The sequence below is a fragment of the Peromyscus californicus genome, unplaced genomic scaffold, assembly GCF_007827085.1.
Source record: "Peromyscus californicus insignis strain IS unplaced genomic scaffold, ASM782708v3 Scaffold_9__1_contigs__length_137607984, whole genome shotgun sequence".
In the NCBI taxonomy this organism is placed as follows: domain Eukaryota; kingdom Metazoa; phylum Chordata; class Mammalia; order Rodentia; family Cricetidae; genus Peromyscus; species Peromyscus californicus.
Window position 1 is genome coordinate 58,654,538 of NW_026294617.1, and position 15,540 is coordinate 58,670,077.

The following is a 15,540-nucleotide window of genomic DNA, read 5'->3' on the forward strand; positions in this document are numbered from 1 at the left end:
AAGACCCTAACTGAAGAGATTTACTGCTCACGTTCCTGGGATGGTGTTTTAGGCATTTTCTAGTTACTGAGTTAAAGCAGTTACTTCCCACTGACCCAAGGAGATTGCCTCCAGGCCAGGCAGGTGATAGGTGTCAAGCTTCTTTCTTGAGCAAATTAAGTTTTTATTCCTCCTCAGCCAGGTGCTATTCCTAGATTTTCTCCTCAGCAATTACTGAGTGAAAGTGCTTTTACTAACCAAATACTACATGCTCTGACATAGGTCACTTAGCCACCTAGCATACGTCCCCCTCCCTATCAGAAAGCAGCTGCAGCCGGGACAAGCGGGAAAAGTGGCCCCGAAGACAGTTTACTTTGTCACAGAATTACTGTGTGGGTATATACACTGGTTCTGAGAGCACTGGGAGAATGGATGGAGAACAAAGATGAGGACGGAGATGGAAAGAACTAGGTAGAGATGAGAGAACAACGGAAGGGACTGAGAGCAGGAGGAACCGAGAGGAGCGAAGAAAGAGCAGAAAAGAAACTATGTAGGTAAAATTGACTTAGAAGAATAAAGTGAATGGACTGAAGAACTCAGTGTGCTTAGATTCATTGAATATCCCTCAGAGTAGAATCCTCAGCTGGTTGGTAGACTCTTCCATGGACCCTGGAAGCAAATATAGGCTGGACCTATTGTTTGTGTTACAAAGCCTCTGAGTGACTATCTCCCTTTCCAGCTGAGCACCCGACAAAGTCTCTCTCTCTCTCTCTCTCTCTCTCTCTCTCTCACACTCTCTCACACACACACACACACACACACACACACACACACACACAGAGGTCTATGTGATAGGTCTCTGTGTGCATGTGTGTGATATGTCCACGTACATATGTGTATGCATATTCAGGAGAGTGCACTGACCATATGTGTAAGTCAGAAGACCACATCAGGTTTTGGTCCCTGCCTTGCACGTTGAGACAGGGTCTCTCGTTGTTCCTTTGTCTGTCCCTGGTCAGCTCCTGGAGAGTCTCCCAGTTCCACCTCCCATCTCACCTTTGAAGCATTGGGATTTCCAATATTCGCGCCCGTTCCAGGCTTTCACTTGCATTCTGGAGATTCAAAGCCCGGTCTTCACACTTACACAGACTGTACTTTACCCATGGAGCCACCTCCCCAGCCCCCGACTGGCTGTTTTTAATGAGAAATATTTGATACTTGCTACTATGCATTTTGGGTCTTTTTGTGTGTGTACTTTATAAAAGCGCTTTATTTGAAGAAATATTACAACATATAAAAACTACATAAAATCTTGCTTGCCACCTGCACAGTGGCGGATCTGATAAAATACAGGATTAAAAGCAAAAAACTTTTAAGATTCAAATTGCACAAAGTACTGTACGGCTCGGTCACAAAGCAAACCTCACACAAACAGCTTAGTGTCAACCATGGCCACAGACACTGCACAACATTTCAAATGATGGGGCTCAACCGGTTAAAAACACAGTATCTGTGCGCCTGGGGCTCTGGGAGAGAGCAGAGCTAGTCCATCGTCCCAGTCTCATTTACCTGAACTGCAGCTGCGGCAATCTCCTGAGCTTTGGCCAACATACAGAGCTTGATCTCCAGGCCAATGGCTTTGGCCAGCGGTGGTGGCACAGCATTACCCACCTGCCGGTGTCTGTCCAAGATTTTGCCGAAGAACCGGTAGGTGTCCGGAAAGCCCTGGGAGCGGGCACACTCCCGCACGCTCACCACCCGGTGCTGCTCTGGGTGGAGCACACGGCCCTGCTTCGCCATGGGCTCAGGGTTGGTGATAGTGGTGCCGAAGAAGCCATCCCACTCCAGGCGCCCGTAGAGGCCGGCCCAGTGGTTTTGCCGGTTCCCAGTGTGCGGCAGGCACCAGGGGATGAGGGTGTTGAACTGCCTGGCTTTGGGGTTGCATTTCTTACCAGTAATTACACAGGAACAGACCCCACGCTTGGCGCCAGTGCTGCTGTAGCCATTCTTCGTGTCATGGTACTTGTAGCGCAGCTTCTTGGTCCTAATGCCATTTGGCAGCTGCACTGCTATATTGGGCAGGTCACGCCAATCTGATCCTGGGAACAGTGGAATGTTCCGCATGCGGGCAACCGCCAATGGTCTCATATTCTTGCAGATATGGTCCCTGAGGACGGGCTGGTAGTGTGAGCCCCGCACCTGCCTCTGGAACCAGGACTGTGGCTCTCCTTTGTAGGAGATCTCAGGTGCCGATGCTCCATTTTGGATCTCAGGGAGGTCAGACATGGTATCCCGCACCGTGATGGGTCGGAAGGGGCCTGAAGTCAGCCTGGTTATGTTGCTAACAAACTTCTGCTTACCCACTATAGCGCTCAGCTGGCAGGCACGGGGTTCAAATGCATGCAGAGGCTCTGGAAACAGAGGCAGCTTCTCTCCTGGGGCTGCAGCCAAAATGATGGCCCGCTTCCGTTTCTGGGCCACACCATACTGTCCAGCCTGCAGCACACCAAAGGTGCATTGGTAGCCCATGCGGACGAGGCAGCGCAGTGTGAGCTTTAGCACCATGGAGTCCTTGAAGGACACGAAGTTCCTGACATTCTCCAAAAGGAAGAAACGCGGCCTGTAGTAGTCACAGTAGCTGAGGAAGGAGACCACTAGCGAGTTTTTGAACTTGGAGTAACAATTGGAGGTGAAACGGTTCATGCCGCTGAAACCCTGGCAGGGTGGTCCACCACACAGCATCTCCACATCGCCCTTCTGGGGGAACTTCTGGCCCAGGGAGTTGGTCTTCTCGCCAGCCATGATCTGCTTAAGCAGCACATTGCAGTCCTCTGTGAACACGGTGGAGCCAGGGTTGTTCAGCCGAAATGCCTGGGCTTCCGCGTCCATCGACTCAATGGCCCACAGTGTCTCCGAGACGCCTGCTTGGTGTAATCCTTCTGATAACCCTCCACAGCCAGAAAACACATCCAGGGTCCGCAGCTTAGGCAACTGGATGGTTGTCTTGGGCTCTCTGGGCTCTGACACCTGATGCTGTGCCTTCCCTTTTCCTTTTCCCTTCCCTTTCCCTTTGTTCCCAGGGTTGCGGATGTGGTCTGGAAGGTCTTTGAAGCTTTTGCTCTTGGCATCGTAGGCCTCAAGGAAGTAGAAGCGGTCAGGGCCCCCCTGTGAGTAATCCTGGGTGCTCTCAGGCAGGTCTTCCCCGTGCTCCACAGTGCAGCGGCCTTGCACGTCCCCGAAGTCCACCACGGCTTCCTCGTCACTCCAGTACAGCAGGTTGATGTCTAAATGGTAGGTCGCTAGGCTGGATCTGTGGGTGTTCTCAGGCCTGTAGAACTTGTTGACCCTGATCTTGATGTCCGCCTCATTAACCTTGCCATTCTCCTTGCCGCAATGAATTGCTTTTATCCGGCCAATGCGATAGGGCTCAGGAGCATCCAGGTTGCTTTCTTTGATGTACTCTGAACACTTCTTGCGGTAATGCTCAGGGTACAGGTTCTCATCCACAAACTCCTTCTTTGAGTGTTTCAAGGGGATAGCCCGCTTGATGTTGAAGGTAAAGGCCTCAGGAGGCAGGTACACACTGTCACCTACTCGGTAGACAACACCATTCTTGGTGACAGAACTGCAGTAGATCCGGCCATCCACCTCATCAAGTTGCTCTAGGACCTTAGGCATTTCTTTATGTCTCAGCTCACCCAGTCGGATACAAGAGAGACAGAACTTATGTTTGTTCTCCTCTGTCGGCTGGGTCTTGGGAGGGGATTCAAATCTTGCATGTTTCTTGTTGTACCAGAACTGGTAGAAATAGGTCTTTTCATCATCCTTAGCCCCTGGCAGCATGGTCTCAGGATCCATGCCTCCCTCCATGGCCCAGTTTTCTGAGGGCGCTCTGTAGACGACCTTGACCTTGCTGTGGATGTAGGAAAGCTCCATGTTTTCACAGTGGTCCTCCAGGAACAGCTCCAGGGGGTCAGAGGTGCCTCCAAGGACGGTGTCTGTCCCAGCACAGAACCAGTGTGCATGGAACATCTGCCCGTCCTTGTCTTCCCACAGTGCCGTGACCCTGGCTAGATACGGTGGCATGGAAGAATCCTCTGGAAGGACAGAGATGCAGTCCCCCACCTCCAGTGTCTCTCCATCGATGTGCACCTTCTGATAGTAAGTTCTCTTCTCTTCAGTCTTCACTGGCTCCCCCAGCCAGGAGATATGGTCCTTGTTCTGCTTCTTCTTCTTCCCTTGGTCCATCTTCTTGGGTGATGGCACCTCTGGGATGTAATCATCACCTTCCTCGTCATCATCTGCCTCCTGCACAGCCAAGTTGGGACACCTCCTCTTGAGGCAAGTCTGTTTGCTCCGACCAGTGCCACGAAGCTTGCAGGCCTTGCACTTCCCACACTCAGGCTGCTGACAGACCTCACAGATGCCACACGGGCGGCGCTTAAAGGCATTTTCCTTTTTGTCCTTGTCATCCTTCTCAATCTCCTCTGGGAAGAAATTTTCAAAAATCTGGTAGACCAACTTGGTGGTGGTGGCTTTCGTGGGCTCTTTGCGCTTCTTCTGAGACCATTTGAGGCGTCTCTCCCCTTGCTTCTGTCCCAGGGTGACCTTGGCCAACTGGATCAGGGCTCTCATGCAGGGAGTCAATAGGATGGCTGCCTCGTCACTGTCTCTGGCATCATCATAACTCTCTACCTGGTTCACCACAAACTGGGAGTGGTACAGGAGGGAGTCCTCCGTGAACTGGTTCAAGTCGGTGGCAGCAGGAGGGACAGTGGTCTCGATCTTATTTATTAGGTCTTCATAGACAGCGTGAGGATTGTGTTGCAGGAACTCAATCACAATCTTGCTGAGGTTAACCTTCTCCAGTACCGGCACAAATATTGGTGCATAGTCCGGGCTGGGTTCCATCAAAATGTATTCTGCATAAAATGTGGTAAAGCCAATGATGGCCTTTTCATCTTCATCGAAGCCAGTGATCCACCACTCATTGATTGGCCCAAGGTTTGTGCAATTAACACCATGTGGACTATTCCACGTACCTTCCACAGATGGGTCATCATCATCAATTGCTTTGGCACAACCAGAGAAGTAGAGTTTAATGTCCTTCTCAATAAGACCAGTATCGATAGGGCACAGGTGACCTCGACTGCAATATACACTGAAGGAAGTCATCTTGCGCAGGGGAGAGGAATCGATGGGTTCTCCAGATGAATTGGAATCAACGATGGACAGTTGCTCACAGACCAACATTTGGAATTCATCCACAGCATTCAAAGGGTGCTGCTGGTACTTCAGATCAGGGTCATCCATGCACTGGCCACACTGGGGGCACCGTGGCAGGTCTCTCTTTGGGTTCATGATTGATTTGGTTCGAGCAGCCCTTTTCTCCGCTGGTTCTCTGGATGTCGTCTTTCGTCTCTTCTCCTCCCATTCCTCTTCATCTCTGTCCTCAGGAGTCTCTGGAGTCAAATCCTCCAATTCTTCCTTGGGTCTCCGTTTGGTGGCCAGATCTTTGGGTTGACTTCTGGGCCTGAGCCTTCTTTTATCCTTTGCTTCTTCATCAACGTCCATTTCCTTGGGGGTTCCTAGACTTGCTTCTCTGCCTGGCTCCTCCCTTGATCTCTGCCTCAATGTTAGTTCTCTGGTTTGACCTCGAAGTCTCCTGTCAAGTTCCTGTTCACCTCGCTCTTCCTGACCCAGCTGAGTTCCTGGTGTTACATTTTCCGGTTCCACTACAGAAACTCCAGGACCACACACTGCGCCTGTAACTCTGCGTCTCTTATCCTGGTCCTTCCCTGCAGCAGACTCATCTGAGATTCTCTCTTCCAATTCTTCCTTGGGTTTCCGTTTAGTGGGGCCCTTCCCGAAGTGAGATGTGACGGTGGTCTGCCTGGTGGTTCTCGTCGCAGCCATGGAACTAGATGAAGCTTCAGAACTGGTCTCACTGTCCGACTTGCTTCTCCTCAGCTTGAGTTTAGAGGGTTGTTTCGAGTCTGCCATTTCTGCTCTCCGGCTTGGCTGGCTTCCGTTGGCAGGACAACTGTCGGCCTTTCAGGTGAGAGAGAGTGTTCCGTTCTCCAAGGACAAGTCTTTATTTAAAAAAAGATTTCACTTTAGCCAGGTAGCCCTCCTCAGATAGTTCCTCTTTATGTAATTTGGTTTCCAAGTCACATAACTGACTCTTTATTTCTGTTTGCAGGAATTCATGCAACAGGTTCCATTTCTCTTTCACACACTCCTTGTCTGTTAAGCCATCTCTTTCCAAGTCTTTGCACCTTCTGGAAGACGTAAAAGCGTGCAGCAGTGACTGGTTCTGAGCAGCAAAAAGTAATCTGAGGGTGAGAGCCCTGGGGTGTAGATATAAGGGCTGGCTCCGCCCTGGCCATCAAACTAGAGGGCTTCCACCTGCAGGTTCGTGTCTCAAATGATCCTCATTCAACCCCAGCAGATGCTCCAATCATTGAAAGTACGTGGCACAGAGGTGGTACTGGGAATTGAACCTGAGTCCTCTGCCCAAGCAACAAGTGCTCTTTACCATTGACTCATGTCTCCAGCCCTAGATGTTAGACTTTAAAATCTAAATGTATCTTTCCTGTACTGTGAGCTTTCTTCACTTCATAAATCACATCCCCCAATCCCACACTGACTGCCATCTTTGTCACCCTGCTCCCTGGAAAACGTCTAAATCGGAGGAAAGAAAGCCTCCAGTGGTGCTAGAAAGTTAAATGCCTAAAATCATATACCTTCCCTCCATTGCTTACTCCGTGAACAAGTCATGCCAACTCAGCAGCTCCCCTGAGGATTACATCTGCTCCTGGTGGCTCACAGCATGAGGACTTAAGGCAAGAATTTTGTCCAAATTAATCCAAGAATTTTAAGCTGAGGCTAATTTCCTACCAACCAAACCATCATTGTCTCTCCAGAAGCACTGCAAGCCAAGAGAGGCCTTCTTACACATGGCTAACAGCCCAAGTTCTAATGGAAGTTCTGTATGGGTTCTGGGCTGCATGGGTTCAGGCTAGTGCATGGGTTCATGTTACTTTAACAGGAAGGAGTATAGTCAAGATGGAATGTGTCCTGTCGGTTAAAGCCGTGCTGAAAAGCGTCTTCTGCCTTCTCTGTTAAGAGGTTTCAGGCGAAGGCCCTGGCCTCACCAAGTTGTACCAGTAACCCAGTGGCCCTTGCTAGAGTGTAGGCCCCAGGAGCCCACCCATACCCTATTCTTCTTGTGCCCTCTTATAATGTCTCTCAAATGCTGGGAGAGACAATGTCACTTAGCCCAGGGTCCGTTCAGGACATCTTCACTTGTCCTCTAGTCTGTTTCCCCCGGGGTCAAAATGGCAGTTCAAGTCCAAGAGCATTCCTGAAAGCCAAAGTAAATAAAGAAAGAGATCCTTCTCCAGAGCTCCCAGTTGCCTTTCCCATTTTCCCAGCTATAAAAAGATGTTTCACCTGACAGGAAGCAGTGTTCCGCCTGACCCATGTCTCCAGAGGGGAGTTTAGCTTCCTATCCATCAACACGTTAAACTGGCTGGGGAACCCATCTGCCCGACTTCCTGGGGAAGCTGCCTGCTAATCTCTCTTGGTAACTGGATGCTCTCGTCATGAATTCCATGACACCACCGGAACCCAATTTAAGTACTCCGAATCACTAAGAAATCCCCTGGGGTATCTCTGACTAGAAATATTCCTTAAATTAAATCAGACGCAAGACCCAGACATATTAGCAGAGAGTTTTGCCCCTTCCAGATGCTAGAAGTTCAGAAGGAAAAATATGTCTCAGTATTTCATAATTGCCATTTAACTTACTGTGCTGTATTAGTTTCCTATTGCTGTTGTAACAAAACACCACAAATCTAGTGACAGCACAAATTCATTTCCAGCAGTTCTAGAGGCCCAAACTGTCAAGTAGTTTTTAATTGTGTTTTTTTTTTTAATTTTATGTGCAGTGTATGTACATGTCACCTTGCCTATGCTTGTGACCCTCAGAGGTAAGAAGAGGGCGTCAGATCCCTTGGAACTGGAGTTACAGGTGGTTGTGAACCACCATGAAGGTGCTGAGAATGAAACCCGGGTCTTCTGCAAGAGCAACACGTGCTCCCAATTGCTGAGCCATCTCTCCTGCCTCCTGTCAAGTGCTCCTTATGACAGAGCTTGTTCTTCCAGAAAGGAGTGGAAGGGCTTGCTCTCTGCTCTTTCCACCCTTCAAAACCTACAATTCTGAAACCAAGAGTGAGCACTGGGCCCAGGCCCAAATAAAGGTGACATTAGCAAAAGTGCTTGTTGGTCAAACAAAACCAACACTTTCGCTCCACTCTCAGACCTCAGGTTATGTATTGCCCATGGATTATATGACAGGAATCAGTTTCTGAGGGCAAACAGTATGCTTTCTTAAAGCTAGACCCTTCCCTTTGTCCGTGAGCTACACAATGCTAATTGGTTCTTTGGGGGCTTTTATATAACACAGAAATTGGGAAATGATCTTTTCTTAAGCCTAGGGCTGGATCATGAAAGAACCGTTTTCTTATTAAATTGACCTGGGTATTCTGGGCGTGAGGAAACCACAGCCCAAAAGTCTTGACCCAGATCTGAAAAGTCTTACTCAATCTGTTTAACTGGAGGAAATGTAAGCGAAAACAAGGGCCTGGGCAGTCCAAAGATCAAAGACAATGATGAAAGTGTGGTATTCCAGCTCTGCTCTCTTTTCCAGCAAAGTAGGAAGTGCTCCGGATAGAGGTACTTGCTTTACAAACTCCCAGCTGGATGGGTAAAAAGGAAACGATGAACCTTCTTCACTCCTGAGGCCTCTCAAGTTACTTTCACAGACTGGTTCTGTGATTTTTCAATTTCTGTTTCTCAGTAGAGTGTTCACTCTTCTCCAAAGACTAGATATATATTCTTTGTCTTCATTTTTCTTTTGTTTGGAAAAATAAACTTAGCTGTATAGCGAGAGATGATACGGATAAAAGAATCTGCAAAACCACAGGGCTTTCAGTTTTTCATGTAGCTTTTTGTATTTTTTTTTAAACTATATATTTTTTTTTTTTGGTCTTTTGTTTAAAATGGAGGAGGGTGCACATTCCATGGGCATGCGTGTGGAGGGCAACAAACAACCTCAAGTGTTGGTCCTCCATTTCTGTCTTGTCTTTTGAGGTAGGATCTTTATTATTATTATCATCATCATCACCATCATCATTGGCCTGGAGAATTCCAGGGACTCTCCTCTCTCTGCCTCCTGTCTTACTATCAGGACCCTGAAATTACAGACACGTGCCACAGTGCCCAGCTTCATGTGAGTTCTGGGGATTTGAGCCCAGGTCTTCACACTTTCACCACAAACCCTTGATCTACTCAGCCTTTTCTTCAGCCCTCCAAAGAGTATAATCTTTAATGTATACTATAATCACGCAGGAAAATAGCGAGTTCAGAAATTGAGGAGCAGCCCCTGAAGCTTGCCTACTTTTCCTATTTCTGGTGACAGATTTTTTTCTATTTTTAAGAGACAGCATCTCATTGTGCTGCCCAGGCTAGCTCCAAACTCCTAGACACAAGTGATCCTCTGGCCAGCCTCCTGAGCTGCTGGGGTCACCAGCATGTGCCAACCATTCAGAGTTACTTTAGTGCTTGATGGGAATCCACTTCACCCACATAAGTGAGGGAACAGCAACAGCAACTGTTTAAATCCAGCTGAAAAGTTAGTGATAACTACATTGACATAGTAAATTAGATGATCATTAGCTGATTGGTATCCATGCAGACAGAAAAGTTTACAGATGCTCAGTAAAGACAGATCCAGATGGAAAAGAAAAAAAACTCTAAATGGGTTATAGTGTGTTTAAAATGTACAAAGGCTTGAGAGAGAAAAGAGACGGACAATCTATCTATCTATCTATCTATCTATCTATCTATCTATCTATCTATCTATATATATATATATATATATATAGTTTTAAAATGATAAAGACCTTAAAAAGGGAGTAAATAATATAAAAGAAAAAAGCCACATAAAGATGGGCAATCCACAGAGAGTCTGGATCCTGTATGTCTAAGTTTTGTGACTGCTAATAAACAAGCGATAACTGCTAAGAAACATTGGATTCTGGGAACTGCTGGATTAAACCAAACTATATATTTAAAAAATGTCTTGACTTCAAAATGGAAGTCAAAAGATGTGTTACTTTTGGGGAAGAGGTTATGCTTTTATTTCCACAGGAAATGAGAGGTTGTGGATCCATTCCAGGTTGATATGGATCAGGTTTGATAAGGAAGATCCTCTGAAAAGCCTGACTACAAACATCAGTAAATCTAGAAGAACTACAAGACACATGATGTATATTTTATCTATTCAAACATAAAACAAAAAAATCATCTTGGCTAACTTGTGTACAATGCATAATCTATACTTGTATTAATGCAGATATGTATGTTACTTTTAAAAAAATTTATGTATTTTCAGAGCAAGGGAACAAGACACCAATAAAAATGAATAACCCAGGTGATCCATCATCCAGAACAGCTTCAAGGTTGCTGGTTGAGATGATCCAGCCTCACAAAATAGTGAGTCAAGACTTAATCATTGTCCTGGCCAGTGGGATCTTCAGCAGAGACCCTAGAAGGGGGAATGGTGATTGAAAGGGACAAGAGATACAAAGAATTGACAGCAAGACAGTATTCTGATCAAGCTGCAAAATTTTGTTTTTCTCAGGTGGGTTTTATAGTAAGCAGACCAGGAAGCTTTCTTTGGGAAAAGATCAGGGGACTGTTGAGTTGCCAAGCAACCCAACCAAGCAACCCAACCACAAAACATTGTGACTAATGGTCACTGTAGCAGAAAGATAAGGAAATGTTAAGTTATTTTCTAATAACTCGGGACTTGTCCAGGCATGTCAGAAGTTTCTAGTTAGTAGCTCAATACTGGACAACAGAAACTTAGCTCAGGCAGGCAATATGGCAAGGCTCTTAAAATTGTCCTCAGCAAATCATTATCCTGAATTTTCTCAGAGTCCTCCAAAGATGCCAATGCCCCCAAACAACAGGAAATAGTCTAGAGAATGATGGTCACATTCCCAAAAGAAGGTTTATGGATGTTTATTATCTTTAAAGGGGGGATGGTTACAAATTGTTATTAGTCTTAGTTAAAAAAAAAAAAGGCTAAACCAAAGAGTTAAATTCAAAGATCTCTTTCTAAAGGAAAAAAGGGATTTATGATATAGAAATGACAGAAAAAAAGAGTAGATTATTGAATCTACTTTAATACAAAAAACAACTATTAATCTCATAATATTTTACATTTGTATGAATTTTGATTTATTGATATAAATTTAAAGTTATTTTTATACTGTATGTATGTTTCTACTCATTTAGGGTATTGTGCTTATACAGGTCATTTAAAAACATAAAGTATAATTAAGAAATACAGGTTAATAGTTAGTCATCTATAATAATCAAACTTGTATTCATATTAGGTATGTTTTCAAGGTTAAAAAGATATATTTAGATAGATAGACGGTCTTCAAACACTTCAAAGACCTACAGAATATGGCATTTAAAACATTTTAATAACATAAGACTTTTCTTGACAGTGAGACACATCTGCTCCTGGCAGTACCAATTTACTTCAGAGAAGATGATGGACATCAAAGAAACTCCCTATGGAGTTTCCTTTCTTTATGGCAAAAGCTGGTTATTTGAACAAAAGACTGCCTTTGCCTCAATTGCTGACAGTATACTGTATGAACTGGACCAGCAGGACACACATACACACACACACACACACACACACACACACAAAAGTGACTGCCAAACTTTGCCAAGACAAAGTAGGACTATCCTTCAAAATTTCCTGCTTCTCCTAAAAATCTGTCAGATACACTAGTCATGTAGGCCAAATATGGCTGCCCCAACATTACAGAAGGACTTCAGATTACTGTCCAGGCAGCCAGATGTCCCTGTCATTAGGTAACATTTCACCCTTCTGGGGTCTTTGAAGGAGCTGAAGACTAGATAGTCATAGTTGAAGTTTTCCTTAGTTATAATAAAAGATAAATTAGGTACAAAACTTTAGACTCACAAAGGTAAGATAAATAATATTTTGCCAAATACAAATGGACTGGATATTGTAATTATAATTCTTACTTGATAACTGTTTTTGTTGTATATAATTATACTATTTTAAAGTTAAAATGTTCCTTTTTAATTAGACAAAAAGGGGGAAATATGGAGTATTCCCTTATACTGTGTGAATATATGTCACTGTGATTGGTATTATAAAGAAGCTGACTGGTCAATAGCTGAACAGGATAAGGTTAGGCAGGAGAACCAGACTAAGGACACTGGGAAAAAGAAGGGTGGAGTCTGAGGAGTCTCTCAGAATCAGGAGCAGATTCAGAGAGAAGCAAGATGAACGTCCCATGTTGAAAGAAGTTACTGCCATGTGGCAGAGGATAGATAAGAAATATGGATTAATTTAAAATGTAAGAGTTAGCTGGTAACAAGTCTGAGCTATTGGCTAAGCATTTATAATTAATATTAAGCCTCTGCATGGTTATTTGGGAGTGGCTGCCAATACATAGAGAAAATCTGCCTACACCAAATAGAGTGAGTATAAGTAATAAGCCATGAGTTTTTCCCTGACCCAAAGGCAGAATGTTTTCAGTGCTTGACATTGAACTCAGAGCCTTGATCAGACTTGGCAAGTAATCAGTTGAGTGACATTGTTGGCCAACCACACCCAAGGTCCCATGTTCCAGGTCCTCCTAGAACCAAAGGACATGATGGGAAGGGCTTCACTCTTTCTTGATATTGTTTCTTTGTTTGTTTTTAAGTTCTACTGGTTTTGATTTCAGCGCTCTCCACGTTTGAGTCTCCAGTTGTACACAACTGGAATTAGAATTTTTTCAGTCTGTAGTTAAAATAGAGGGGCTTTTCCCTTCCTATCATCTAAGTTTTAATTTTCTAGTTTTTTATCTCTGTAATTTCTGCAATCACCTATTAGCCACTGAGCACAGACTTCTATCAAAGCCTGGAATAAACCTAGAGCCAACTTTCTGCTTCCAGTTACATTCCCATCCAGGAAGTAAGTTTCTTGGGGTGACAGCTCTTTCAGTAGAGTGCCTGCTGAGCAAACATAAAGATGCATTAGCCAGTATCTGCAGCCCCAGAACTTGTCGGGAGTAGGGTATGAAACAGGCAGATCCCTGAAGTCCATTGGCCAGTCAATAGGATTGATGAGCTCTGGGTTCAGTGAGAGAGGAGTGAGCGAGGTCAGTCTCTGGCCTCCACATTCATCTACAGGTACATGCACTGTGTGTGTGTGTGTGTGTGTGTGTGTGTGTGTGTGTGTGTCTTTTCTTGCACTTAAGGATAGAATATGAAGGGGATCCTTTTGGTGTGGGGGTACCAGTGATTGAACCAGGGCCTCACATGTACTGAGCACCTTGTGTCCTAATACTGAGTGATACCCTTGGCCCCATAGATCTTATTTTTAATTCACAGAAATTCTTAAATCTTATCACATGGCTAACTTTTCCCTCCTTGGAGCTACTCAGGATCTGCACAGCAAATGCAAAGCTCTCCGTGGAGCCCCTGCTGGGGCATTGGCTCTTGTCCTTTAACCTTTTCCCCTCCTGACAGCCTCTGTGCCATGTGGATTTGGAGCATGCAGAAGTTGGTGAGCCTTTCATGCTGATCAGTCGCCTGACTGTGACCCTGGGGACTGGAAAAGCTAGTGTGTCAAATTAAAACAATTCAGAAAGGTACTTCTTTGTAAGGAGAATCAACTTTTTCTCAAGTCAGAGAGTGGTGGAAAGCGGGGAGAGGAGCAGGTCTGCAGCTTGCCTCCTGAGTTTCTGAAACATTCCGTTGCTGCGTTAGTTTCTGGCTGTTTCTCTGGCTGTTATTTCTGCTTCAAGCCTGTGTGGCGTCTATATAGAAGAGTTTATAGAGGCACCCGCTTTTTACCAAAGGGGGCTTGACATACAAAGTCTTCCCTGGAGATTGGAAAAGGGGGCTTTGTGGTAGAGCACTTGCCTGGCACTTGACATGCTGGTTCCATCTCTGGCACTGCTAAATTAATTAATTGATTGGTTAGCTAATTAATTAAACAGGTTCTCTGTTGGGTGTCAAGGCAATCTCAAGGGAGCCTGTTTGTGTGATCCTTCTGGACTGAGCAGTTCATGCTCACTATTTAATGTGCAGTTAAGAGCAGCCCCCGGAACTGGTCTAATTGGGTTCCTGCTCTAGCTCTGTCTAACTACCTAGGGTCACTGTAGACTGCAATGACCGTAATTCTGTACAATTTGAGGCTCATTAAAAACTGTTACTTAAACAAAAAAGTTGTAGTAACTCTCTGTCTCCTGCAAGTAAAAGCACCCGTTGGAACAGAGAGGCTGGTGTGGATAGATGCTATGTGTGGACATGCACGTATAGCAGTGTGAACTTCTGATTAATTTGCCATCTGGTACATTGTTGGCCAGTTTTCTCTTGTTCCCTAAGCTGGAACTTTTTGTCATTCTACACTTTGAACAAGTGGAATGCTTTATATACTTTCTGGCTTAGGTCACTCTAGACCTGTGTGTAGCTGAATGTTTTTCTGTGTCCCACCTGGTCTGCTGCCGCTCAGACCCAAGGAAAACACACACAGGCTTATATTAATAAAAAACTGCTTGGTCATTATCTCAGGCCTACTACTGACTAGCTCTTACACTTAAACTCAGCCCATTTCTGTTAATCTATTTGTCGCCACGTATTCCATGGCTTTACTTGTGTGCCATTACACGCTGCTCCCTGGATGGCGGGCTGTCTCCTGACTCATCCTTCTTCTTCCCAAAATTCCCCTTGTCTGCTTACCCACCTATACTTCCTGCCTGGCTACTGGCCAATCAGCGTTTTATTTATCAACCAATCAGAGCAACACATTCACAGCATATAAAACATCTCACAGCACCTGTGTGTGTGTGTGTGTGTGTGTGTGTGTGTGTGTGTGTGTGTGTGTGTGTATGTGCATGTGTACAAGAGCCATGGTGTGAACATGGAACTCAGAGGACAGTCTGGGGGAGTTCACTTTCTCTCTCTATCATGTAGGTCCTTGGGATTGAACTCAGGTCAACAGGCTTGGCGGCAAATACCTTTACCTACTAAGCCATCTCACTGGCCCTCAACTCATATTTAAATCATAATTTTCTCATTCAACATTTGATCTAGTTTTTGGTTTTTTTTTTTTTTTTGTTTTTTTTTTTTTTTTGGTTTTTCGAGACAGGGTTTCTCTGTGTAGCTTTGCGCCTTTCCTGGAACTCACTTGGTAGCCCAGGCTGGCCTCGAACTCACAGAGATCCGCCTGGCTCTGCCTCTGGAGTGCTGGGATTAAAGGCGTGCGCCACCACCGCCCGGCTTGATCTAGTTTTGAAGGCATGTACATCTCCCACTTTTCATCCAAGTGAGAAGTTCAGTCTATCCCTGTTTTTCTGTTAGTTTTATCATTAATGTGAATTTGTTGTCATTTTGATTTGTGATATCCTTGAGGGCATGTATGTAAAGGCTTGATCCCCAGCCTGTGTCGCA

The 15,540-nt window shown here is 45.2% G+C and overlaps 1 protein-coding gene across 1 annotated transcript; it reads right to left on the reverse strand.

Moving 5' to 3' along the window:
- Window positions 1–1,328: 1,328 nt before the first annotated feature.
- On the reverse strand, window positions 1,329–6,290 carry LOC128105630 (DNA (cytosine-5)-methyltransferase 1-like). Its single transcript, XM_052730887.1, has one exon. The coding sequence runs from the start codon at window positions 5,980–5,982 to the stop codon at window positions 1,522–1,524; it is 4,461 nt and encodes a 1,486-aa protein (XP_052586847.1). The 5' UTR covers window positions 5,983–6,290; the 3' UTR covers window positions 1,329–1,521.
- Between the last annotated feature and the right edge of the window lie 9,250 nt (window positions 6,291–15,540).